This window comes from Vipera ursinii, assembly GCF_947247035.1.
Source record: "Vipera ursinii genome assembly, chromosome: 13".
In the NCBI taxonomy this organism is placed as follows: domain Eukaryota; kingdom Metazoa; phylum Chordata; class Lepidosauria; order Squamata; family Viperidae; genus Vipera; species Vipera ursinii.
In genome coordinates, this window is record NC_139526.1 from 13,338,998 (window position 1) to 13,365,164 (window position 26,167).

At 46.1% G+C, this 26,167-nt stretch overlaps 1 protein-coding gene and 1 long non-coding RNA gene across 3 annotated transcripts in view; one reads left to right on the forward strand and one right to left on the reverse strand.

Moving 5' to 3' along the window:
• GSPT1 (G1 to S phase transition 1) lies at positions 1-25,120 on the forward strand. Of its 2 annotated transcripts, none has more exons than XM_083372790.1 (15): positions 1-607; positions 6,634-6,678; positions 7,430-7,471; positions 8,672-8,899; positions 10,058-10,091; positions 11,785-11,862; positions 13,459-13,639; positions 15,074-15,228; positions 16,222-16,362; positions 17,620-17,713; positions 17,951-18,031; positions 21,451-21,624; positions 22,028-22,117; positions 23,723-23,891; positions 24,581-25,120. In XM_083372790.1, exons 1-15 carry the CDS (start codon positions 214-216, stop codon positions 24,631-24,633), a joined length of 1,959 nt encoding a protein of 652 aa, XP_083228916.1. In that variant the 5' UTR covers positions 1-213; the 3' UTR covers positions 24,634-25,120. The 2 variants fall into 2 exon arrangements, with proteins under 2 accessions (XP_083228916.1, XP_083228917.1); XM_083372791.1 differs by having other exon boundaries at positions 8,675-8,899.
• LOC310646430 overlaps positions 24,933-26,167 on the reverse strand; it is a 3,498-nt gene continuing 2,263 nt past the window's right edge. The window contains exon 2 of the long non-coding RNA XR_014493685.1: positions 24,933-26,051. This is a non-coding gene — a long non-coding RNA (uncharacterized lncRNA). The remainder of the gene's footprint in view (positions 26,052-26,167) is intronic.

Genomic DNA, 26,167 nt, shown 5'->3' on the forward strand with positions numbered 1-26,167 from the left:
CGGCAGCTGAGGGAGGCCATACTGCGAAGGGGCGAAGGGGCGCACGCGGAGCGTGGCCGGAGCGAGGACTGGGTCGCTGCCGCCGCCGCCGCCGCCTGCCGCCCTCCGTCCGTCCTCGCCGCCGCCGTCGCCGTCGCCGCTCCGGGCTCTCCTTCCTTCCCTTCCCCGCCGGGGAGGCGCTTGGGCCGCAGAGAGGCTGGTGAGGGCCACAAAATGGAGGCGAACGGCAGCGGGAGCAGCAGCGACTCGGCGCCCGATTGCTGGGACCAGGCCGACCTCGAGCCGGGCAGCGGAAGCCTGGCCGTCGCCGCCGCCGACGTGGAGGAACGGGAGGAGGAGGAGGAGAAGGAAGCCGCGACGGCAGCGACGGCGGCCGGTTCGGCCCAGCTGGAAGGCGAGGAGGAGCAGCAGCAGCAGCTGCTGGGCGCGGCCTTCAGCCGGCACCTCAACGTCAACGCCAAGCCCTTCGTGCCCAACGTCCACGCCGCCGAGTTCGTGCCGGCTTTCCTGAGGGGCAGCCCGGGCCAGACCGCGCCGACGCCCCCCTCGCCCCCGCCGCCGCCCCCGCCGCCGCCCCCCTCCTCCTCCTCCTCCTCGCTGACCCAGGGTGAGCCCGCGGAACGGCCCGACACGGGACGGGCCTCGGGGAGAGAGAGGGGAGAGAGAGGGAGGGGTCGTCTTTCTAAAGAGCCTTGGTGGAGCAGTGGGCTAATGCCTCCTTAAGTAACACCAGCTGCCTGCCATTAGTGCAGGTTCGAGTCCCACCAGGCTCAAGGTTGACTCAGCCTTCCATCCTTCCCAGGTAGGTAAAATGAGGACCCAGATTGTGGGGGGCAATTAAGCTGACTTTGTAATAATGCCGCTTGGGGTGTGTGTGAAAGCCCTAATAAGCAGGCACATACATAGAATGAGGGTGAAAAAAGAGGGACGCGGTGGCTCAGTGGGTTAGGATGCTGAGCTTGTCGATCGGAAGGTCGGCAGTTTGGCGGGTCGAATCCCGAGTGCCGCGTAGCAGAGTGAGCGCCTGTTACTCGTCCCAGCTTCTGCCAACCTAGCAATTTGAAAGCACGTAAAAATGCAAGTAGAAAAATAGGGACCAGTCCGGTGGGAAGGTAACAGCGTTCCATGCGCCTTTGACGTCTAGTCATGCCGGCCACATGACCACGGAGACATCCTCGGACAAGCGCTGGCTCTTCGGCTTTGAAACGGAGATGAGCACCGGCCCCTAGAGTCGGAAACGACTAGCACGCATGTGCGGGGGAACCTTTACCTTTACCTTTACATAGAATGAAGGCTACTGCTAAGCTTGTAAGCCGCCCTGAGTCTTCGGAGAAGGGCGGGATATAAATGCAATAAAAATAAAAATAAATAAAAAAATAAAGCAAGCCCAATTAGGTCTGACTAAGAACACCCCCTCCCCCATTGTTGTCCTCTGCCTTGGCGGTGGGGGGGGTGGGAGGGGTTAGGCAGTTCCGGGGGTGGGGTGGGGTCCCTTCAGTCTCTTTTCATGCCCCCCCCCACTCACACGCGCAAAACAGCCTTGCGAGGAAAGTCGCCCGGAGTCAGATAGCCCCGTTCCGCCCGCCCCCCTCCAAGGAACCCCCCCAGGGCTGAGAAGGGATGCCTTGCGGGCCCCCCCCCGTTCTTTCCAATTTATTTATTTATTTATTTGAATCCCCATTTATATCCCTATTATTTATATTTTCTGAGCTTGGTGGTTTCCTTGCAGACGTTTCATGACCCAACTAGGTAACCTCATCAGTGCATGATCACTGTCACTGATGATGTTACCTAGCTTGGGTAATTGTTTTTTATTTATTTATTTATTTATTGGTTATTTTAATTCCATTTATATTATCCCGCCCTTCTCCGAAGACTCAGGGCGGCTTACAAGCTTAGCAGTAGCCTTCATTCTATGTATATTTTATTTTATTTTATTTTATTTATTTTAATTCCATTTATATCCCGCCCTTCTCCGAAGACTCAGGGCGGCTTACAAGCTTAGCAGCAGCCTTCGTTCTATGTATAGGCCGGCTTGTTAGGGCTTTCGCACCCCCCCCCCCAAAGCGGCATTATTACAAAGTCAGCTTAATTCCCCCCAACAATCTTGGGTCCTGATTTTACCTACCTGGGGTGCTGCCGTACACCAACCCACCCACCCCTCTTAATATATTGGGAGTCGAGCTGGGAAAGGAGGGTTGGTTGCCTCTTAAAAGGCTTTGAAAAGGTGACCCGGCGGTAGGGAGTTTCTCCCAAAAAAACGGGGGCTCAGCAGAGCAAGGATTGTGCCCTGAAGATGTCCCTAAACAGCCCTGCGAGGTAGGTCAGTGTCTAAACCAGGGGGGTCCGGCCTTGGCAACTTTTAAGACCGGCTGACTTCGACTCCCAGAATTCCCCAGCTTGCTGTGCCAGTCTTAAAGTTGCCAAAGTTGGCCACACACACACACACAGGGTTCAATTCTGGGAGTTGAAGTCCACCAGTCTTTAAGCTGCTGAGGTTGGGCACCCCTGGTTCAATTCTGGGAGTTGAAGTCCACCAGTCTTTAAGCTGCTGAGGTTGGGCACCCCTGGTTCAGTTCTGGGAGTTGAAGTCCACCAGTCTTTAAGTTGCCAAGGTTGGACACACACACACAGACATATGGTTCAATTCTGGGAGTTGAAGTCCACCAGTCTTTAAGTTGCCAAGGTTGGACACACACACACAGACACACACGGTTCAATTCTGGGAGTTGAAGTCCACCAGTCTTTAAGTTGCTGAGGTTGGACACACACACACACGGTTCAGTTCTGGGAGTTGAAGTCCACCAGTCTTTAAGTTGCCAAGGTTGGACACACACACACACACGGTTCAGTTCTGGGAGTTGAAGTCCACCAATCTTTAAGTTGCCGAGGCTGGACACACACACACACACACACACACACACACACACACACGGTTCAGTTCTGGGAGTCTTGTAAGTTGCCACGGTTGCCGCCTCCCCCCCCTCTAAACCCAGGAGGAAGAGTCAGTTGGCCTGAGGACATTCTGGCTTGGAGAGGCTGGCCTTCTGCTCCCTTCCCTTCTGAGAATTAGACAGCTTGATGCTCGCAAGATGGCTTGACCCATATTTTCTGGGCATCTGCCAAGGTGGCACAATTGGGGTTCCACTCCGAAACTCCCTGAGGAGCCAAACAGGTTGCCCTGGTTCTTAGCCTTTTGCCCCACTTGTTTGAAGAGGAGGAGGGCAGGGATTTTTTTTAAAAAAAGGTAATCATCCTAGCCATCCCAGGGGCGTCTGAACAGAGATGGCCATCGAGGCAACCTCCTTGAAGACTTTCAGAGGGACGTTTTCAGAGTTCAACCTTCAGCAGTGGGGATGGGAGAGCTTCCCGGTGATTCTGCAAGACAGGTTTTCCCTGCTTGTGGTAGAGCATTCAGCCTTCTACTGAGGAGGAGGCTGTGCCAAGAAATGACTCAAGAAATGGCCTGTGATGCAATCTTGATCAGTGGAGGATCACCTTTTTTGGGGGGGAGGGCGGTAGAGAAAGGGGGGAAAAGTATTTCCTGGTAGTCCAGCCGTTGCTGTGAAAACGCCCAGAGGACTCTCTTCACTCTCAAGCTACTTTTCAAAATAGGCTGTTGGTTGCTGCTGATTTTTCTTGACTTTTTCCACAAGGTTAACTACTCCCTTTCGGGGGTAAAACTCGGATCTTTGAGATAAGATAGGCTCAGGTAATTAAAAAGAGGTGGGCTCTCTTTTCAGGGCTGTATAGGCTGGTTCAGTTACTTGTAGGCCTGCAAGCCTCAGGGCGACAAAAAAAGTAAAAAGTGTTTTAAAAAGAGGAGGAGGAAGAAAAAAAAATTATAAAAGGGCCCTAAGACCTTTTATCATTCGCGGTTCTGATGTTCCAGAACCTTCAGATTTTAGAAAATCTTCAGATTTCCAACGTTTCGGCAAAACCGGCCTTGCGAAGAGGTGATTGCAGAATTTTTCAGAAACGTTAACGTAAAGCGCTCGGATAATCCCCCATGTTTTCACTCACTGTCTTATTGAAGCCCCTCGTCTGAAATGTGTTCATAACGTTCTTGTGCGCTTTTGCCTTAGATTTTAGATAAGTGCCTACCTACAGCTGCTTAGCCTAGGTTAGGCTGCCTGGTGTCCTCCACGTGTTTTAAATTTCCAACTTCCCAGCCAGTCTAAAGGCACAAGAATGCTGGATTTAAAGTCTTCATTTTTCTGCGGGCCAGTAGTTTTACTTTCCTGCCCCAGCGTCAATCATACTTGACCCTTTTAAGTATCAATGGAAAGTGATGCCCTAAATTGCTCTTCAGTCCAGTTTGGCGTTTCGGCCCACCCAGGACCTTCCAATAAAGTGAGGGCATTCCAGGACCTCTTCATTAAACGCTCATCTTTTGGGCGGAAGGATGGGTGCCTTCTCTGTTGCGCCCCCCCCCACCATTCTCTAAATCAGCTTTCCTTTCCCACCCCACCCCACCCCAAAGATAAGGCCATGAAGATATGGCTTTAGCCGCGAAAGCCAGTTTGGCTGACTCTCTCAGCCCAGTCCACTTCACAGGGTGGTTGTGGGGAAAATTAGGAGGACGTTTTTTGTGGGATATGTTCTGACGAACCCAGCCAAGTAAAAACACCGAGTCTCTCCGAACTCTTAATGTAAAACTTAAATTGAGTACATCTTTTCAGCACACATGCAAGCAAAACCAGCTCTGGAAACCCCCCTCCCCAATCCCATCTAGTAAAGGTATAGAATTCCCTCTCCTCCTCATCGGTCAGGTCAGGTTGCCCAATTAGGTGGGAAAATATTGTTGTCAGAAAGTGTCTCTGGCTTTAGCCAGACACCTGGTAATTGTCCTTGGTTCTCATGGTCTGCTTTCTTGATCTTCCAAACTCTGCAGTCTAAGCCATTTCCCTCCCCCCCCCCAAGTTCGTTGTCAAGCTGAAAAGCAATAATCGTCAGACCAGCCAAAATGCGCTTCGAACTTGACAGTCACCTTGCGTTATTTGCAAAAGCAGTAAAGGCAGGACATAAAATAAATGAGAGCATCTTCTCCTAGCGTTGCAGAAAGACAGGGCGGCTTACAAGCTTATCAACCAGCGTACAGAAACGCAGGCTGTGCCTCCAAAAAGGGTGTGGAAGCCCATGCTTTGCCCTTAAACAGATTGGGACTGGGGTGCCCCACAGGTTGCAGAATAAAGAGGATGGGATTTCCCCCCCCCACCTTTTCATCTTTAATGAACCTTGATGGGAGAAGAGCCTCCCGGCAGCTAGAAATTCATCCCAAGTCAGAATGTTTGTATTTTCTGCCGTCCCATCCGCTAAATAAGCATTTCTCCCTGATTCAGGGTCAGTAAGTTGCTGACCGATTGTGACCTGTTTTGTATGCAGATAATCATCTGAAGATTACAAAAGTGATTTTGCACCAAAGAAAGCGCAAAAATATAAAGGGAAAAAAAAACAACAAGGGTCTGATAGCAGTTCTTCCAGCTAACAAATTTTACTAAAAGCGTAAGGTTTTGTGAGCGGCAGCTCACCAGTTGACCAGAGGCAGGAAACGTAGCTCGCGAAAGCTTGTGCCTATTAATAAAATTTGGAAAAACTGCTAGCAGATTCCCGATTTTTCCCCCCCACCATAATAACACGTCTCTTCTCCAATAAAGAAAGTACAGTGACTCTAATTGGACTTCATTAAGTGCTTAGCTTTCACTTGGACTTGATTCAATCATGACAGAGAAGGTGATTCCTGTTTTTCTGCTTAGCTCACCTGTGTGTGTGTGTGTGTGTGTGTGTGTGTGTTTTTGGTGCCGCTTGCTTCAGTCTGTGCAGAATGGCCGTAATAATTGATAACATAGTCCAGAGTAATCTGCTCAAGGGCTTCCAACTCAAGCTATCTTACACAGAGTGAGCACATGCTTTTTTACAAGTTTGGTAGAAAACCATCCAGTGTTTGTACAATAAAAAAATTCCTTTGCAACGAGAATGGAAAAATCCTGCAGATTTAAGTATTTATCGCAGCCAGGTTGTGCAATAGTCACAAACACATCAGAATTTGATGCAACTTTTATTCTGCTCTTCCAAAAGAATATGAGGTCACAGTTTCCCTGCCTTGATAGTTTTCAAGAGTTAATTCTCTGAAAACATTACTTGTCGGGATTGGATGTTCCTGAAAGGATGATTAATCATTAAGAAATGTGCTGAACTTTTTTTTTCCCCTTTAACCGGAACTTGATTGTGCTCTAGATCCAGGTTTCGTGAATATCTATGGATCTCAACAGCTTTTAAGGTGTGAAGATGTTGAGTTGGATTTGTTCAGCCCTGACAGCTTTGTATAATGTTCCTTCTGGAAAATGGAAGAGTAGCATTGTTGAAACATGTCTTATTTGGGAAAGGAAACCACATTCTAGAGTATTTTGAAGGAAGTATGCTGGCTGGGGAATTGTAGGAGTTGAAGCCGACAAGTGTTAAAACTTTTGCCAAGGTTGGATGCCGTTGAGTTGAAACAAAGGCAGGGGAACGAGACTGGATACCCATTTGTCCGGAATGGGTCTCCAATCATCCAAAAACCCCAGCTTTGTTCTTGAATTTTCCCTGGAGTTGCACCAAATATTTATTTCAGTGTTGATATTTTTTTTGAAGGGGCGTCGGCAGAATTGTCACACGAAGGCCTGCCATCTTGTGAAGGTAATACATTTTCTTTTTTGTGTGTATGTGAGACAAACGTAAGGCTGAGCTATTGGGATTAGGAAGCACATTGGTGAAGCCGTTAGACAATGAGAAGTAATCTAGAACATCATAGGCCTCTACGTGAGATCTGCCCCCACCTTCTTGGCCTTCTGACAGGGCCTCAAAACCTGGCTCTGGTTGTCTGGCTTGGGGCCCCAATGGAGGCATTTCATGCTGGAGGTGGTTAGTGGATTAAAAAGCAGATCCTCTCTTACCCCACGCTGTTGTGTCCTGGTTCCTATCTTAGCTCATTTTTATTAGCTTGATGTTTTATACTGTTGCTTTTGTCACGTTGTAAGCCACCCAGCGTTGCTTGACAGCGAGGTGGGTAGCATATAAATTTAATAATAATAATAATAGCACCAATAGTAATAGGAGCCTTGGGTGCAATCCCAAAAAGGATTGGAGCACCCCTTGAACACCACTGGCATTGACAAGATCACCATTAGTCAATTGCAAAAGGCAGCTTTGCTTGAAACAGCTTACATCCCGTGCCTATAACCGTAACAGCATCAGCCATCCACATTTGTCTATCCCAGGTGCTTGGGAAAGACTTGCGAGGTGGACAGACATGCCAAATCCAGTCTGAGCATCTGACCGACTGTGCAGTGAACAAACAACAATTAGTCCGGTGCTCAAAAAAAGAATTATGAACTGGGACAATTGAGCCAATGCTGCCTCTGTAACCTACTTCTTTCTATTCTTCTAGGGTCAAACGTTGCCATTGGTATGGAAATCTCCGAACCAGTTGGTAAGAAACCTTATAGCATGGCTTGAACTGAAACCCCCCCCCACACCCCGCTTTTCATCTTGCAACCTTGATGTTCTTCCCAGTTGGTCTCTTGTTGTGATCCTCTCTGGTCTGTGGAACTGCTAGGCCAATTTGGAAAGCTAAGTGCTTCAGAGACGATTACATTTGCAGTTCTTCTGGAACATTACGTTGCTCCCTGGCTAGCGGTGGGTCCCAGATGCTCTGGAGTAGATCTGCAAAAGTTCATTTTAGCAATACCAACAACAGCCGTTTTCCCCATTCCGGAGAAGCAGTGCGTGTGTGTGTGTGCGTGCGTGTGCACGTGCACATGTCCACAGCAGAGGCAGAGAAGATGATCGGTAATTTCAGGAGCCAGGTGGAAAATGCCATGCTGACATCAGGACAGTTTCCTGACCTTGGAGTGAGATCCAGGGCTTGCATTTACACTAGTTTAATAAAGCTATTTCAAATCACAGGATGGCAACTAACCCTCCCTTTGCCAGCCTGGTGTCCTTACAGCTAAGCATTATGGAAGCTGTCAACTATCCCCATCAGGAAAGATTGCGGGGGTGGCGGCTTGCTTTTAATTTCTAAATGGATACAGCCTGTACTTTAGGTTTTCATAGGAAAATAAACAGAGGAGGAGAAAGAAAAGGTGACTGGCATTCAGTAGCTCTCCATTAAACAGCTCCATTAGTGAATTCCAGCGTACTGCTTACTAAAACTTTATGGTCTGGAGGTGTGTTTTCAGCATTCCTACCACTGTAGTTGAGAAAAGGGCCTCTGTGTTAAAATAGCCAAATCTCATGAATAGTAGCTTGCTTAGCTTTATTTACTTACAATCGGCCTCCCAAGCGGGCACTGCGAAAATGAAATTTTAAACGTGCACCTCAAAACTCAGCCAGTGGGACAGAGGGAAATAAATGAAAACTGGAACTTAAAAAGAGGTAGCCACTTTGTGGAAGTCTTGCTAAGCCTTCTCCTCTCCTTCCCAGAAAAAAGTAAATATTTACAGTTTTGCATTTAGAATATTGCTGGAAAGGGACCTTGGAGGTCTTCTAGTCCATCCCCCTGCTCATGCAGGAGAACCTATATGCCATTTCAGATAAGCGACTCTCGAGTCTCTTCTGGAAGACCTCCAGCTCTTCCACTGGTTAACCGTCCTGACCGTTAGGAGGTTTCTCCTTTATTCCATCCTAGTAGAAAACGGAGAAACGGCAGTGTCCCCTGAGGAATCGTGGGACCACAAAGACGAAGCCATTGAACCCGAATTAGCAAGTGGCCCTTCCGGCGACGCGGGGCCCATTGAAGAGAGCACCCAGGAAATGATGGAGGAAGAGGAGGAGATGCCAAAACCCAAATCCATGGTAGCGCCCCCTGGTGCTCCGAAGAAGGAACACGTGAACGTGGTGTTCATTGGACACGTAGGTAAGTTGCACTAGAGAGCCCGAGAAATGACTTTGAAGGCAATATTCAGACAGTGGATGGTCCTCCAGGGACTTCGCTTCCTGATTTGATCCACTGTAGGAGAGGAGCAGGCAGGGCTGGGGGTGGAGTTAAGCATGTCATCAGTTTAGAGTAATTAAAAAGGTAAAGGTTCCCCCGCACATGCGCGCTAGTCGTTTCCAACTCTAGGGGCCGGTGCTCGTCTCCGTTTCAAAGCCGAAGAGCCAGCGCTTGTCCGAGGACGTCTCCGTGGTCATGTGGCCGGCATGACTAGACGCCAAAGGCGCACGGAACGCTGTTACCTTCCCACCGTAGTGGTCCCTATTTTTCTACTTGCATTTTTTACGTGCTTTCGAACTGCTAGGTTGGCAGAAGCTGGGTCGAGTAACAGGCGCTCACTCTGCTACGCGGCACTCGGGATTCGACCCGCCAAACTGCCGACCACCTGATCGACAAGCTCAGCGTCCTATTGCCATAAAACGGTTCAAGTCCAACCCATCTTGAATTCTGTTGACCCTTCTCTGGCACCAATTTCGTCTTGAACTTTAGTTGTCTTAAGATTTTCGTGCCTAGGCTTGAGCAGTAAATCTTTGAACCGCAACCTAACGTGTATTAAAAGAACACCGTAAAGAATGGACCCCCTGTTCTTCTTCTTCAGATGTTGAAATGCCATTTCCCAGCATCCCTCTTGCTGGCTAAGGTTGCAGGGAGTTCTAGCTCAGGAACATCTTTTGAGCCAGAGGTAATTGAATAGAATAGGCTTGCTTTTCATAGTTAAAATTTCAGAGAAAAAGGTCCCTGGGAAAAAAATGGTTTGTTTGTTTGATTGTGTGCCATCAACTCGTTTTCAACTGCTAGACTTGACATAAATGGGTAGACCATATTGACAGATAGAAAATGGTTTACATACCAATTGTAGTACAACTAGTGCTGCTTATCAGAAATTTCCCAGGTATATAATTTGAACAGGATGCTTTTTCAAAAAAAATCCATCCCAAATTGTTAGTTCTGTGTGATTATATAGGACAAAGGCTTATGCTGATGGGACAATTGAGTCCTTTACAAAAAGGAATTAAATAGCTGCTCACGAAGAGCTAATTATAAATATCTTTTGTCTACCTTTTTATTTATTTTTTTTAGACGCTGGGAAATCAACAATTGGAGGGCAAATAATGTAAGTAATTTTTCCCCCCAAATACAGACTTGATTCACTCACCTTAAGCTCCCTTTTAGCTGGCCTTTTAGTCTGAATCAAAAGGTATAATTGAGTGGCTGTGCATATCGGCATCTCGGGTTAACCAGGTTATTCCACCTCTAACGATGGGGGGTGAGGTGTTACCCCCCCCCCGTTGATAGGGCTCGCAACTTGGGCGTCCTCCTGGATTCACGGCTCAATTTTGAAGATCACATAGGAGCCGTGACCAGGGGGGCTTTTGCACAGGTTCGCCTGGTGCGCCAGTTGCGTCCCTATCTGGACCGAGATGCCCTACGCACAGTTACTCATGCGCTTGTGACCTCCCGTTTGGACTACTGTAACGCTCTCTACATGGGGCTGCCCTTGAAGACCACTCGGAGGCTTCAACTGGTGCAGAATGCGGCCGCGCGAGTTGTAATGGGGGTCTCCCGATACTCCCATGTAACACCTCTACTCCGCGAGCTGTATTGGCTTCCGGTTGCCCTCCGGGTGAAATTCAAGGTGCTGGTTATCACCTATAAAGCCCTACATGGCCTGGGTCCGGGCTATTTGAGGGAACACCTGCTGCCGGCATCAAGTTCCCTTCGTCCAGTGCGCTCCCACAGGGAGGGTCTGCTCAGGGTCCCGCCAGTAAGAGATTGCCGGCGGGTAACGCCCAGGGATAGGGCCTTCTCAGTGGGGGCGCCTGCCCTCTGGAACCAGCTGCCAGTGGAGCTGAGGACTGCCCCCGACCTCCGTTCATTCCGCCGGGGCCTGAAGACCTGGCTCTTCGAGCTCTCGGGCCCAGGCTGAGGAGAAATTTATTTTAATTGGGGTTTTTAATAGTACAGGGTTGGTTTAATCTTTTTTAAATTGGTTTTTAACTTTTGTATGGTTGATTTCTAACTCCCTGTAAACCGCCCTGAGTCCTCAGGGAAAGGGCGGTATATAAATGCAATAAAATAAATAAATAAATAAATAAATAAATAAATAAATAAATATAATCAAAGAATACTGCAGCTGATAATCTGACACGCTTTTATTACAAAATCAGTTTCCATTTTTGTGAGAGCTTGTTAAAATGTAGGTCGGCCTTGTTGCTGTCCTCTCCACTTCGTAACTTCGTGCCCCCTCTTGACCTTCCCAATTTGTTCGGAGGGAAAGTTTTGAACCCTTTTATTTTATCTGCAGCTGTGCATTCTTGAAACCGTAGACTGCCCCAATGGGGTTTGGTTTCCTTTCCATAGGTAGACTTCAACTTACAAATTTTCCAACCAGCCGTCTGATTTGACAACCTTTTTGTGGTGGCCATTAAGCAAACGCCCATGGTTGTATAGCAAACGCTACAGTCCCTTAAACAAACATTGCGGTCATAAAGCAAATCTTTTTTTAAAAAATTGTGGTTATGTGACCATGGGACACTGCAAATGGTCCAACGTACAGGCCGGTTGCCGAGGGCTCAAAATTTGGTCATGTGACTTGGGGGGGGGCATTGGAAGGTTGGAACTGGGTTGTGAGTGCCTTTTGGGGTGGGGTCCATCATAACCGCAGACTGTCACTAAAGGACTGGTCGTAAGTCGAGGAAACCTGTTCTTACTCTTTTTTTCTAAAACAAAACTGCAACTCTTATTAAAACTGCTTTCTACGACATGTGTTCCTTCTTCGTATCTCACGTGCCCCGAATTCTTTTCAGGTATTTGACAGGCATGGTCGATAAAAGAACGCTTGAAAAATACGAAAGAGAAGCTAAAGAAAAAAACAGAGAAACCTGGTAGGAACTCTACGTTTTAAAAATTAACCCCCCATTAAATGATGATGATAAGCCTCTCCTTACTCCCTGTCCTCCAGGTGTGCTTGGCCTAGCTTTCAGAATCCCTGCGTGTTTGAACCGGATCCTGGCTTGGTCACTTCGGAAGACACACAAGAAATTGTACATTAGGATAAAATTAGGCTTCCAGTTCTACAAATAAATGCAAGAGGCTTAACACAATATCTAGGTCAGGGGTCTTCAAACTCAGCCCTTTTATGACTCATGGACTTCAACTCCCAGAATTCCTCAGCCAGGCATGCTGGCTGAGGAATTCTGGGAGTTGAAGTCCATGAGTCATAAAAGGGCCGAGTTTGAAGACCCCTGATCTAGGTGGTTTTAATTATGGAGCTAGCTGGAAAAAGCAGAGCAAGGGTGAATGGACTGCACGGGTACGCAGCATACTCTCTGGGGGAATTCTGGGAGTTGAAGTCCACAGCCTCTTAAGGTTGAGAAACACTGAACTACATTCCTGACCTTGAGTATTGTCTGCACAAGGAATGGATGTAGTGCCAATTAAAACTTGTAATCCCAAACATTCCCCACTGCCTGCTTGAGGAATTCCCAGTGTTGGTATAATGTCATCACAAATCATTGCAGTTTAGGTTCTCGGGCAGTTCATTATAAATTTGATTTGTAATGGTCTGGGTTCATCTGATTGCCCTCAAGAGCAAAATTAGCTCTTCTGCCCAGTTCTTAGCAATTAGCAGCTAAGGAAGTCTCTTTGCAATCGGGAAGAGACACGGTGAGTTGGCAAACCCCCAATAAAGAGTAGACAGAGTCTTACACCTCAATGGAATCTTACATTGTCCTGAGAGAATACACCACACACAGTAGATTTTTCCCTAGGAAAGGAAATCTGGCTATTCCTTGGAAGAGAGAACAAGAGGAAACTTCAAACCTGCAAGCTGGGCTGAGAAATTGATAACAATCTAGAATAAAGCAGTCCCAACCCACATATATCAATTGCAAATTTAGATCAGTATTTGCCATTCACAACAGATGTACAAAGGGGTGTGTGGCTTCAATCACATGGTTGTGACCCCCATATTGACTTGTTAGATTAGATTAGATTTATTGAATTTATATGCCGCCCTTCTCCCTAAGGACTCAGGGCGGCTCACAACAAAAAATTTAAGAAACATAGAAGACAAAATTTAAAAAAAGAATTAAACAATAAATGTAATAGATACATGACAAATTAACTCAATAAAAGCCAAATTTTAAAAAAAAACATAGTTTTACTCCCAAGCCTGCCTGCCTCCCATTTCCTGAGACACATGCCAGAGCCCAAAATAAAACCCACAGCTTCATAGAACAGGGGTGTCTAGTCTTGGCAACTTTTAAGACTTGTGGACTTCAACTCCCAGAATTCCCCAGCCCAGCAAGTGGCCAAGGTTGCACGCCCCTGGTATAGAAGCATTTCGCGTAGCTGTTGGGAAGGCTGAAAACGCTCGAATAAAGTTTTAGGATAGAACCTGTCATAAATTCTCCCGAGAACGGGTGTAATTAATCAATTTTATATTGATATTTCCCTTCTTATTTTTTTTTTTTAAATAGGTATCTCTCTTGGGCCTTAGACACAAACCAGGAAGAGCGGGACAAGGGGAAAACGGTGGAAGTAGGCCGTGCGTATTTCGAAACAGAAAAGAAACACTTCACAATTTTAGATGCTCCAGGGCATAAGAGCTTTGTTCCAAATATGATAGGTGGTGCTTCTCAAGCTGATTTAGCTGTATTGGTAAGAGCCTTTCTTGTTTTATGGATCAGTTGGAGAACTCTTTTAATTCATCTACATTTTTTTTATATCTATATAGTTGTGTTCTTTATTTTAAAATTGGTAAGCTGGCGCTGAAAAATTTAACAGTAAAGCAGATTAAAAAGTATAATAAAAATATGTATTAGATTCTCCGTCAATCTTTGAAAAGTTCTTCTACTGTCGAAATAAGAAAATGAAGCGGTGTTTTTCCCTATGGTCTCAAGTAATTAACAAGGAAAAGGTTGAGTTTGCCTATATATTAACATTTTTCCTCGGGACCGATTCCGTAGACTTTTATTTATTTATTTATTTGCCCTTTCCCCCCCCCCCCCATTTTGTTGTTATTTTTTTATCGTATTGTCATTGTGTAGTTTATTTTTGCTGTTAAGTCCAGTAATTGTAGACATGGCTATTTAATTATGGTGCTATAGCAGTCTGTAAAGGACCTGTGCAGTTCTTGTAGCTACTGTATAGAGCAGTGATGGCGAACCTTTTAGAGACTGAGTGCCCAAACTGCAACCCAAAACCCACTTACGTATCGTTGGGTGCCGGGTGGGCGTGGCCCATTGAGTGGGTGTGGCCCATTGGGTGGGCGTGTCTGCAGTGGTAACGGCAGACTGGGTGGGACTAAAAAGTTCAATCAATTCCAACTTTGCAAGATCTTTTTTTTCCCCACGAGGTTGAAATAGATTGAACCTTTTTTTTTTTTTTGCACATGCTGGAGGCCTAAAGCAAAAAGGGTTTATAAAACCCAGCCGAAGGACTGGGACTGGGGCGAGGACACGCGTGTCCACAGAGAGGGCTCTGCGTGCCACCCGAAGCACACATGCCATAGGTTCACCACCATGGGTGTAGAGTAACCTGCTTAGTTACACCTTTTTAGCTCACCGTGCACCTGTTAATGAGCCTTGGTGGAGCAGTGGGCTAATGCCTCCTTAAGTAACACCAGCTGCTTGCAATTAGTGCAGGTTCGCATCCCACCAGGCTCAAGGTTGACTCAGCCTTCCATCCTTCCCAGGTAGGTAAAATGAGGACCCAGATTGTTGGGGGCAATAAGCTGACTTTGAAAAAATGCCGCTTGGGGTGTGTGTGAAAGCCCTAATAAGCAGGCATATACATAGAATGAAGGCTACTGCTAAGCTTGTAAGCCGCCCTAAGTCTTCGGAGAAGGGCGGGATATAAATGTAATAAAAAATAAAAAAATAAAAAAAAATATTGTGCAACTGGTATCAGTGATACAAAAATTGCTCGGATAGGCACCCCGTGGGCTTGTCGTAATTCTCGGCATAAAACCTCAAAGCAAAGCCTTTACTTTGAGAGCTGTCAGGTAGTAATCATCTTACTACCCAGAGGCAAACCAGATTGCGTTGTAGCCCGACCCTCCAAAGCTTTAACTAGATTGTTCTTTCCAATCAGGTAATCTCTGCGAGAAAAGGGGAGTTTGAAACGGGCTTCGAGAAAGGAGGGCAGACGAGGGAGCACGCCATGCTAGCGAAAACAGCGGGTGTAAAACACTTAATAGTTCTCATTAACAAAATGGACGACCCAACTGTGAACTGGAGTAACGAAAGGCAAGTACTTGAGTTTAGTTCTGCTTCCTGCCAAAAATTGCATGTTAAGAGCGGCTAGTATTTGGCTGATAACCTCTAGAGATGGAGCCGGGCTCATAACAGTTTGGATGGAGAAGGTCCAAAGGTGTAATTACCCTAATGAAAGCAGGAGGCAATTGGACTTTGTTTTTCTTTGAAGACTTTTTGCTTCTCATCCAAGAAGCTGCTTCAGCTCTGACTGGATGGTGGGCTCTTTAAAAGGAGGCAAATGACCAGCTGTCTGCAAGGAGTATAAATCTTTCTCTTCCCCCACCATTCAGCCAGAGCTGTGGAAGCTTCTTGGATGAGAAGCAAAAAGTCTTCAAAAGTCCAATTGCCTCCTGGAAGGGAAAAAAAACACTTTGGGGACAACCAGGACCTGGATGGTTGAGAATCTCCAGAGACTTTTAACCCTATGCTAGTTTTCTCCACTAGTTGAAGGGTATGAATTTGACTTGACCTCTTGAGTTCAGTTCTAGCGTGCAGGTCGTCCTCATCTTACAGCCATCTGTTTAGTGGCTGTTTGAAGTTACAGCAGCCCTGGGAAAAGGGACTGAGCAACCAGTCTTGCGAGCATCGCGCAGCGTGCTTGCGCTCCTGCGATCAAAATTGGGGCATTCCTGAGGTTGCACCGTTCCAAGGTCAAGCGATCACTAGGTGTGGCCTTCCCGGCTAGCATAGTCAAAGGGGAAAGCCAGATTCGCTTAACAACCGTGGGGAAAAGGGTCGTGAAATCATGTCTCACTTAATAGGCGACAGAAATTCTTCTCCCAGTTGTAGTCATAAGTTGAGGACTTCCTGTGGCTGTATTTTGAGGTGGAAGATGCATGATGGCGGGGATGATGATGAAGGACTGACAACGCGGGACCACCCAATACTCTGTTCTTAGCCGGCATCTCTGGCTTAAGTGGCTTGATGGCCCTTCTCAGCCTCTCATGTTTGTTTGTTTTTTCTCCCCCGTGGCCAATCTTTCAGGTATGAAGAATGTAAAGAAAAACTGGTGCCATTCTTGAAGAAAGTGGGGTTCAACCCCAAAAAGGACATTCACTTTATGCCCTGCTCGGGATTGACTGGAGCAAATCTCAAGGAGCCATCTGACTTTTGTCCTTGGTATATGTAGGTATCTCATTGAATGGGGTCCCTACTTTGCCACATTTTTTCTTTCTTTTTTTCTAGTAAAGGTAAAGGTTCCCCCGCACATGCGTGCTAGTCGTTTCCGACTCTAGGGGCCGGTGCTCATCTCCGTTTCAAAGCCGAAGAGCCAGCGCTTGTCCGAGGACGTCTCCGTGGTCATGTGGCTGGCATGACTAGACGCCAAAGGGGCACGGAACGCTGTTACCTTCCCACCGGAGTGGTCCCTATTTTTCTACTTGCATTTTTACGTGCTTTCGAACTGCTAGGTTGGCAGAAGCTGGGACGGGTAACAGGCGCTCACTCTGCTACGCGGCACTCGGGATTCGACCCGCCAAACTGCCGACCTTCTGATCGAGAAGCTCAGCGTCCTAACCCACTGAGCCACCACATCTTTCTTTCTACTACCCTGTAATTCAGGGGTCTTCAAACACGGCAACTTTTAAGACCTGTGGACTTCAGCTCCCAAAATTCTGGCAATTGAAATCCACAAGTCTTAAAAGTTGCCAAGTTTGAAGACCCCTGCCTGCTGTACTTCCTTGTATCACTCCTTTTGGGGTGGAGACAGGGAGATTGAACGGAGCCAGGGGGATTCTGGGAGTTGAAGTCCACACATTTTAAAGCTCCCAAGGTTGAGAAATGTTCCTCTAGTGCAAGGGTGTCAAACTGCCGGCCCGCAGGCCGGTTGCATCATAGCGAAACGGTGCCCACCCCATTGCCGCCAATGGCAAAGCCATGACACGTCTCGACATGTCATGTGACATTGCGGGTTTGACACCCCTGCTCCAGTGCAAGTGGCTCCCAAGTGATCTTTCTGTGCAATTACTGTTTTGGCTGAGGATTATGGGGATTGGGGCCCAAGACACCAGTGGCTGCCAAGTTAAAGAAGGACACACCACAGTGCATTTTTCTAAAGAGCACACAGGGGGCCCACAAGAGCAGACAACTAGGCTGTGAAGTATTGGCACATTTCAGTTTGCCCAAAGAGAATCAAGATGTTACATTTGATATTGGAGGACAGAACACTGTTCATTGAGTTCTTCGTGTTCCCCGCAGTTGCTGATAAAAAGGCATGACTTACTCCTGCAGCCCCATCCGATACCTCCACTTGAGTATATCTCACAAAGAACCTTGCTGTGTTTAGATGTTAGTTGCATCCTGGATAGAAAGTTTGTCCACAATCAAAAACGTACCATAGATTTTGATCCCGTATTCTTCTTTCTTTCTTTTTTCTTCCTCCAGTGGGCTACCATTTATTCCATATCTGGATAACTTGCCAAACTTCAACCGATCAGTTGATGGACCAATCAGGCTGCCAATTGTTGATAAATATAAGGTACGCAACTACATAAATATTAGGTATATTTATATTCGTGTTGATAAATAAAAGGTACAATTCCGACACAAACGTAGTAGTAGGTACGCAACTTAACCTGGAAAGGATAAAATGTATGCTTTAAGGGGGGCAGTCACATGGCACAATTAACTCTTGATAAGAGAATCAGACCCTGTTTTGACCATATTCTCTTAACCTGGTTGTTGTTTTCTCATTCTCTCCCTCCCCCACGTGAAGGATATGGGCACGGTGGTGTTGGGTAAGCTGGAATCGGGGTCTATTTGCAAAGGACAGCAGCTCGTGATGATGCCAAACAAGGTATGTCATGTATTTTCTTTAAGCCTCTTTCAGTTCATCTAGCAAATATTTAATTCTGGAGTGTCCAGCCTTGGCAGCTTTAAGACTTTGGGGACTTCAACTCCCAGAATTCCTCAGCCGGTTGGACACCCCTGGTTTAGTTAATAAAGTTAATGCTTTATAATATCAGATAACAGGGTACCAATCACAACTGGCAAGAACGAGAGGATGCATTTTGCAGGGTATATCGGTAAGCTGAAGACCAGATTGCATTATTAGGTCAAAGTCTGATGTGCAAAGTTTATTTTCTTCCTCTTTTCTGTAAAAGAGTGTGACCGCCCTGTTAGTTTAAGAAAAAAAAGGTAAATAGATACTCCTGTTACAGTATTGAATTCTGGAGCCTCCCATTCCCCACAGGAACTGTTGTAACAACGAGGTTGTTGCTCATTTGGGTTTTTGTTTTCTCATGAAACGTCCCAGCGTGGTTGGCATTTAAGATTTGAGCCCGTTCTGTGTTCTGCAGTATCCTTCAATCTCTGCAGTCAAGCAGCAGGTAGAGATAAAAAAGCAGTTCTTGGCAAAAACCAGTCCCAGGTTTGCCGATATATTCTAGGAATAGAAGCTTGAATGAAGCAGAAAATGTACCCCAAAAGCAATATTGGGATAGAAATTGCCTTAAAGAGGTAGGATTCAGAAGAAACTTGGCGCGAATCTTTTTAAAGCTCAGAAACAAAGCAGAATAAGAAACGGGGAAATACAGAAATACAGATTACTCTGAATATTTCAAAAGGATTGTTTGAAAAAGGCGACTTCTGAGGTTAATTAGGTGCTCGCACAGGTTTATTTTTTTATTTTATTTATTTTAATTCCATTTATATCCCGCCCTTCTCCAAAGACTCAGGGCGGCTTACAAGCTTAGCAGTAGCCTTCATTCTATGTATATGCCTGCTTATTAGGGCTTTCACACACATCCCCAAGTGGCATTATTACAAAGTCAGCTTAATTGCCCCCAATAATCTGGTTCCTCATTTTACCTACCTGGGAAGGATGGAAGGCTGAGTCAACCTTGAGCCTGGTGGGATGCGAACCTGCATAATTGCAGGCAGCTGGTGTTACTTAAGGAGGCATTAGCCCACTGCTCCACCAAGGCTCCACCAAGGTTGGAAAGTGCTTACCCTTCGCTGAATTTTAACTGAGAAATATGTGACGGTTTTAACGTCCTAACCATCTGCTTTTCCAAGCCTGCTCACCAAGGACAGAGTTCGGGTCATCAAAACCTCGAGCAGATGTTCCCCTAGCGCTCGTCGTTCCCAGAAATGTTCCTGAAAGGGGGTTAAAATTTCATGCAGTTGCATAAATGTCATACTTTCTGCGCAGTTGGCAGGCAAACAAAACCGAATGTCATCTGTCTTCAGTAAGCTGTATGCTAGAGATGGGCAAACTTCAGAGCGAGGGCATTTGGGCTTAACGTTTGGGCTCAGGATTTAATGAGGAAAAAAATTGTGGAGCAAACATAGCTTTTTTTAAAAAAATCCCATTTATATCCCGCCCTTTCTCCGAAGACTCAGGGTGGCTTACAATCTAAGCACAAATCAATGTGCTTAGCAATAGCCTTCATTCTATGTATATGCCTGCTTATTAGGGCTTTCGCCCCCCCCCCATGTATTTTCAGGAGATGCCGGAGTTAGGGTGCCTAAGTTCACATTGATAAAAATGCAGTCTTATTTAAGGCTTACGGTAAAGTCTTTGTATGTTCTCACTCTCGCTCTGAAAGAAAATTAGATTTGTTTTATTTTATTTTCATTCTAGCTGGAGACAGTGCCAAAATCCTAACGATGGGCTCAGAAGCTCCATATTTCTCCCCAAAAATCAGTGAAAATCCGCAGTACTGCTGTTAGGATATGGAAAGCCAACAAGGAAAATAATAACACTGACTTAGCGCTGAAGGCCTGTGATGGTTTATTAAATAGCTCTCTGCTCCTACCAGGCGTTCTTCCTACCCAGATTCTTGCCTTTTTAAAGCAAATATTTCTCAGAATTGTTTGCCTTCAAGCAAGGGACTTCGTTTCGCAACTTTTGGCTTTCCACCAGTTCTGAAATTTTAGTGGATGGGATGTGGTTTCTGAAGTTATAAATAACCGGTATGAGGGTTGTCTGTCTGGCTTAGGGCCATGTTTAGATCCTAGTTTTCAAAAGATTGAAGGCCAAAGCAATCCTACCTGATTTCGTTGGGGCAGTCAAAACATCAGAGGCTCCTCCAGCAGGCTCGTAGCAAAAAGAGGGACACTTCTGACCCCCACCCCAAGGGTTTTCCTTTTTAATTCAAAATACAGTAACACGTTTCATACGTGTGTCTTAAAAATGGAATGTTTTCCTACATTGTTAAGTTTGCTTGCCAAAGGGGGGTGAAAAAAACATTGTTTGTGAGTTCCTTAAGAAAAAAACAAGGAAAATTCCAGGTTAAAAAATACGTATTCACTAGTTATAGTTCCTTAGACAGGGACAGCGCGAGCTCAGTGGAGTATTATTTCTGGAGTAATAAAGTGACAGCAAGTAAAGTGTCAGGGTGATGAGGATATTTACTTAAATTTATATGCCACCCAACTTCACAAATTAAAGTAGAATAAAAAGGTAAAGGTTTCCCCGCACATGCGTGCTAGTCGTTTCCGACTCTAGGGGCCGGTGCTCATTTCCGTTTCAAAGCCAAAGAGCCAGCGCTTGTCCGAGGATGTCTCCGTGGTCATGTGGCCGGCATGACTAGACGCCAAAGGCGCACGGAACGCTGTTCCCTTCCCACCGGAGTGGTCCCTATCTTTCTACTTGCATTTTTACGTGCTTTCAAACTGCTAGGTTGGCAGAAGCTGGGACGAGTAACAGGCGCTCACTCTGTTACGCGGCACTCAGGATTCAACCCGCCAAACTGCCGACCTTCTGATCGACGAGCTCAGCGCCCTAAACCACTGAGCCACCGCGTCCCTAAAGTAGAATAGGTAACACCATCAGTGCTAGGTAATCATCATCATCATCAGTGCTAGGTAAAATCAGCGCTGCTTGGCACTGATGATGTTACCTGGCTGGGTAAAGAAATGTCTGCAAAAAAACCCCAATAATGCTCGAGCCCCAAGGACCCCACAATTCAATCCTGAGCTACAAATATTCTCTTCTATTGGGACTCCCGGATATATCAAGTTGAAAGAAAGAAGTATAGACTTTACGTGCAGAAATATTTATCTGGGAGACCCTGTTGTAATTGTCAACCCCAAAAGCAAGATGATCTAAAACAATGCTGTTATTTCATGAGATATTAATCTTGCTATCACCCCCCAAAAATCATCCGTTATGTAGGGGACAGGTAACAACTCAGCCTTTTTGCACGACCCTAAAATATTGTTGAGCGCGTACAACACGTCCTGGAGACACGATCTCTTTTTTTTTTCCAGCACAACGTGGAAGTCCTCGGAATCCTTTCCGACGACGTAGAGACTGAGTCTGTAGCTCCAGGTGAAAATCTGAAGATCCGACTGAAAGGAATCGAAGAGGAGGAAATTCTCCCGGGGTTTATACTCTGTGATCTTAACAACCTGTGTCATTCTGGACGCACGTTTGATGCTCAGGTATGCCTCCTTGAAGGAGAGCTGCTCTCTAATTTGGAATAGCTGTTGCCGACTCTAAGGGGCAGTGCTCATCTCTGTTTCAAGGCCATTTGAGCCAGCTCTGTCCGAAGACATTTGTGTGGTCATGTGGCCAGCATGATGTCAGGGAGCACTGTTACCTTCCCACCGAAGTGGTACCTATTTACCTACTCGCAGCTGCACGCTTTCAAATTGCTGGGTTGGCAGGAGCTGGAGTGAGGACAGGAGCTCATCCCATCTCGTGGCGCTGGGGTCTCGAACCTTGGGTTGACGGCCTTCCAGCTGACAAGCCCAGGGACTTAACCACGGAGCCATCACGCCACCCAATTTGGAAAAGGCATTACTGAAAATCAGATTGATTGAACTGGCCTCTTCTTGATTACAGATAGTGATCATTGAACACAAATCCATCATCTGCCCAGGTTACAATGCGGTGCTGCATATTCATACCTGCATTGAGGAAGTCGAGATTACAGTAAGTGCAAACTACCTTTTTTGGGGGATCGACAAATCCCCGCTTGTGGCAAAGGGGCTATTAACGTCTTCTTTAGGGCAAATGTCTTTGGTTAAAAGGATCCGAGGGGAAAAGGCAAGTTTTGCCTAGCTTTTCTTTTCCCAAAGGTGCTTTTTCAAACTTTGTTTTTCCTTGAAGACGTTTCGCTCCTCATCCAAGAAGCTTCTTCAGCTCTGCTCCAGAACTGAAGAAGCTTCTTGGATGAGAAGTGAAATGTCTTCAAGGAAAAAAACAAAGTCCGGTTGCCTTTCCAAAAATGCCCCTTTGGGACAACCATGATCTGGATGCCTGGGAATCTCCACAGACATTTAGCCTAGCGTGTTGTTTTCAAGATGTCAGAATAAGTTGGATTTATCCGAAGTAAACCATAAGCCACTGGTGGCGAACCTATGGCACGCGTGCCAGAGGGGGGCACTTGGGACCCTCTCTGTGGGCACACGTGCCTTGTTCTTTGGCTAAGTTTTCGCAGGAAAAAGCCATTTCTCAAGCCCCTTCCTAGCCAAAACAAGCCTCCGGAGTGAGCGCGCTGTTTTCAGCTTTGAATTATATCAAATCTGACACCAGAAACAGACCTGAGTGCTGCATGTGTTGCTCTCAAGCTTGCAAAGTATAAGCCAAGGTTAGACAAATTATCAGCATGCATACAACAGAAAAAAATTCACATTCATTGTTCAAAAGCATGCCAAATGCAAACTTTTACCTTTCAGTAAAAAGTTGTATCATTCAAAGCTTTGTTATTGTGTTTTTATTTTAAGACAAAAGATGTTAATGTATGAGTTGGTTTTTTTCCCCCTAAACTAAAACCTCAGTATTCAGATTAAATTGCCATTGGCACTTTGCTATAAATAAGTGGGTTTTGGGTTGCAGTTTGGACACTCGGTCTCTAAAAGGTTTGCCATCCCTGCCATAAGCTTTAGTACATAACCCACATTGGCTAGAGTCACACAACCTACTAACTAAATCAACCAGAAACAGCTCAGCTGACTAGCAGTGATGGCGAACCTTTTAGAGACAGAGTGCCCAAACGGCAGCCCAAAACCCACTTATGTATCGTCGGGTGCTGGGTGGGCGTGGCCCGTTGGGTGGGCGTGGCTGCAGTGGTAACGGCAGACTGGCTGGGACTAAAAAGTTCAATCAATCAATTCCAACTTTGCGAGATCTTTTTTTTTCCCCACGAGAAGTTGAAATTGATTGATTGAACCCTTTTTTTTTTTGCACATGGTGGCATGGGCCTAAAGTGAAAAGGTTTTATAAAACCAACCCAGCTGCAGGCCTCGGACTGGGGCAACGGCCTGCGTGCCCAAAGAGAGGGCTCTGCGCACCACCTGTGGCACATGTGCCATAGGTTCGCCACCACAGGACTATGGAGAAGCTGCTTACCTCCCTGCTGAAAAGTTCCACATTTTGGAGGAAGGATGAAAGCGAGAAGGTGCTGCTTTTCTACGACAGAACTTGGGGCAAGAACTTGGGGGTGGGGGGGGGAAATGTTAAAACGGAGAGCATTCCTTTAGGGTTCCGCTTGTGAAAGGCGTGTGCGACACACACGGGCTCCTTTTCCTTCCGCAGGCCTTAATCTGTCTGGTAGACAAGAAATCAGGAGAGAAGAGCAAAACACGGCCCCGTTTTGTCAAACAAGATCAAGTGTGCATTGCCCGTTTACGGACGGCAGGAACAATCTGCCTCGAGACGTTCAAAGACTTCCCTCAGATGGGCCGCTTCACCTTAAGAGACGAAGGTAGGACAAGTATTAAACTCTTCTTGTTTTCACGGTAGAGGTGGAACTACAACACACTGTCTCCTGGTGACTGGCCCGAATCACCCAGTTGACTTTCATGCCTTAGGTAAAGGTAAAGGTTCCCCCGCACATGCGTGCTAGTCGTTTCCGACTCTAGGGGCCGGTGCTCATCTCCGTTTCAAAGCCGAAGAGCCAGCGCTTGTCCGAGGACGCCTCCGTGGTCATGTGGCCGGCATGACTAGACGCCAGAGGCGCACGGAATGCTGTTACCTTCCCACTGTAGTGGTCGCTATTTTTCTACTTGCATTTTTACGTGCTTTCGAACTGCTAGGTTGGCAGAAGCTGGGACGAGTAACAGGCGCTCACTCTGTTACACGGCACTCGGGATTCGACCCGCCAAACTGCCGACCTTCTGATCGACAAGCTCAGCGTCCTAACCCACTGAGCCACTGCGTCCCTTCATGCCTTAAGGCAGGACTAAAACTGATTGTCACTTTGGTGATTGTGTCAAAGTCGCCCAGCCGGTATTCTGGTTTCTAAGGTGGGACTTGAACTCACCGTCTCTTGCTATTTAACCTGGTGCCTTAAACTACTACTAGACCAAACCGGCCATCATATTTTGCTTCATTTGATGTGAGAACCTGGAAAAAAACAAACCGTTTCCTAATGGTGTTTTCTGACTTTTCTAGGTAAAACCATTGCAATTGGTAAAGTTCTGAAGTTGGTTCCAGAGAAGGACTAAGCATTGTTTTTGACAAGCCTGCACAAATACTGTAAGGAAGGGGGGAGGGGGGGAATGACTTTGCAGAGCCCTATTCCACATTGCCTTCTTTCTTTTCTTCCCACTGCCCCCCCCCTCTCTTTTGCAAAGATGAGATTTCACAGCAAAGGTCCACATTGTCAGCTTTCTCATATTGAGAGCTTTTGCTATGCCACTGTTGAATTTTACCCTGAAATTTTTTTCAATCTTTTTGTTTTGGTTTTTCCTTCTCCTCTTCCTCCCCCTCTTCCCAAATTCATCTCCCTCGGAAAGATTTGGCAATAGCTTTGTAAGTGATGTGGACATAATTGCCTAGAATTATGAAGAAAAAAAAATATACAGGATTTCTGTTTAATTGTCCCCTCCCATCAGACGGAAGCATTTTTCAAGGCAGATCATTCAGGTGTGCATGCGTGCACATGTTACGAACACAATTACCATGTTAATAAACTCTCCAATTTGAAATCTCTTTTTGGGTATCTTAATTACTTTGGAATAACATTTCTATCCGGATGTAATGCCTGCCGCATTCACTTTTAACCTGCAGAATTCACATTTGATTGATTTGGGGTTTTCTAGGGGGGAAAAAACGGATTCCTATCTTTGACAGATCCCCGACTGTCTTTTAAATGAAGCAATTAGACCAGTGTTTCTCAACCTCGGCAACTTTTAAGATATGTGTGGACTTCCAACTCCCAGAATTCCCCATTAAGTGACTGTTTGGGGAATTCTGGGAGTTGAAGTCCACGTATCTTAAAAGTTGCTGTGGTTGAGAAACACCGAATTAGATCATTGACAAAACTCGTATCCAAGTTTCCTTTGCTCCCTTCCTTTTCAGTGGTTCAAAAACCAAAATAAGATTCATGCAAATATGGTACTATTTCATTAGCGACGCGTCAATATATCTCAAACTTAATTTTAACACAAATGTGCAGGCGCAGGGTAAGAAAGATCTTCCAACTCTGTCCTGGAGAATATCATCGTTATCGTTATTTTTTTTTTCTAGCAGCACAGGCTGGTGACTAAAACAAGTAGGACTGTTATATCACAACTCTTGCAATAATTCTGGCATGCCACGTTCAGTATGAAAACTGAACTCAGGCGCCGGTTTAGGATTTTAAAACATCCCTCTGCTACCTTTCTTGGAAGCCTGGAGAATCTTTGTAGTTTTTTTTCTTTTTCTTTTTTTGGAGAGGTTGATTTTGAAGGGAAGGCGATGGGTAAGAAAGATGTGTAACACGTCTTCAATCAGCAACTGGATGTAGTCTCAATAATGGCCACTTGGTCCTCAAACAAGGTCATTTAAATCTGAGTCGAATCAAGTAGAGTCACCTTCCCCAAATGGTTTTCTGGAGATCATAACTTCTGGGCACTTACTTGGATGAGGAAATTGCAAGAACCTACAAGGAAACAAAGGTGGGTGACAGGCCATGGATTGAGACCTGTGCTTCTCAACTTGGTCAACTTGAAGATGCGTAGACTTCAACTCCTGGAATTCCCCGGGCCAGCATTCAAT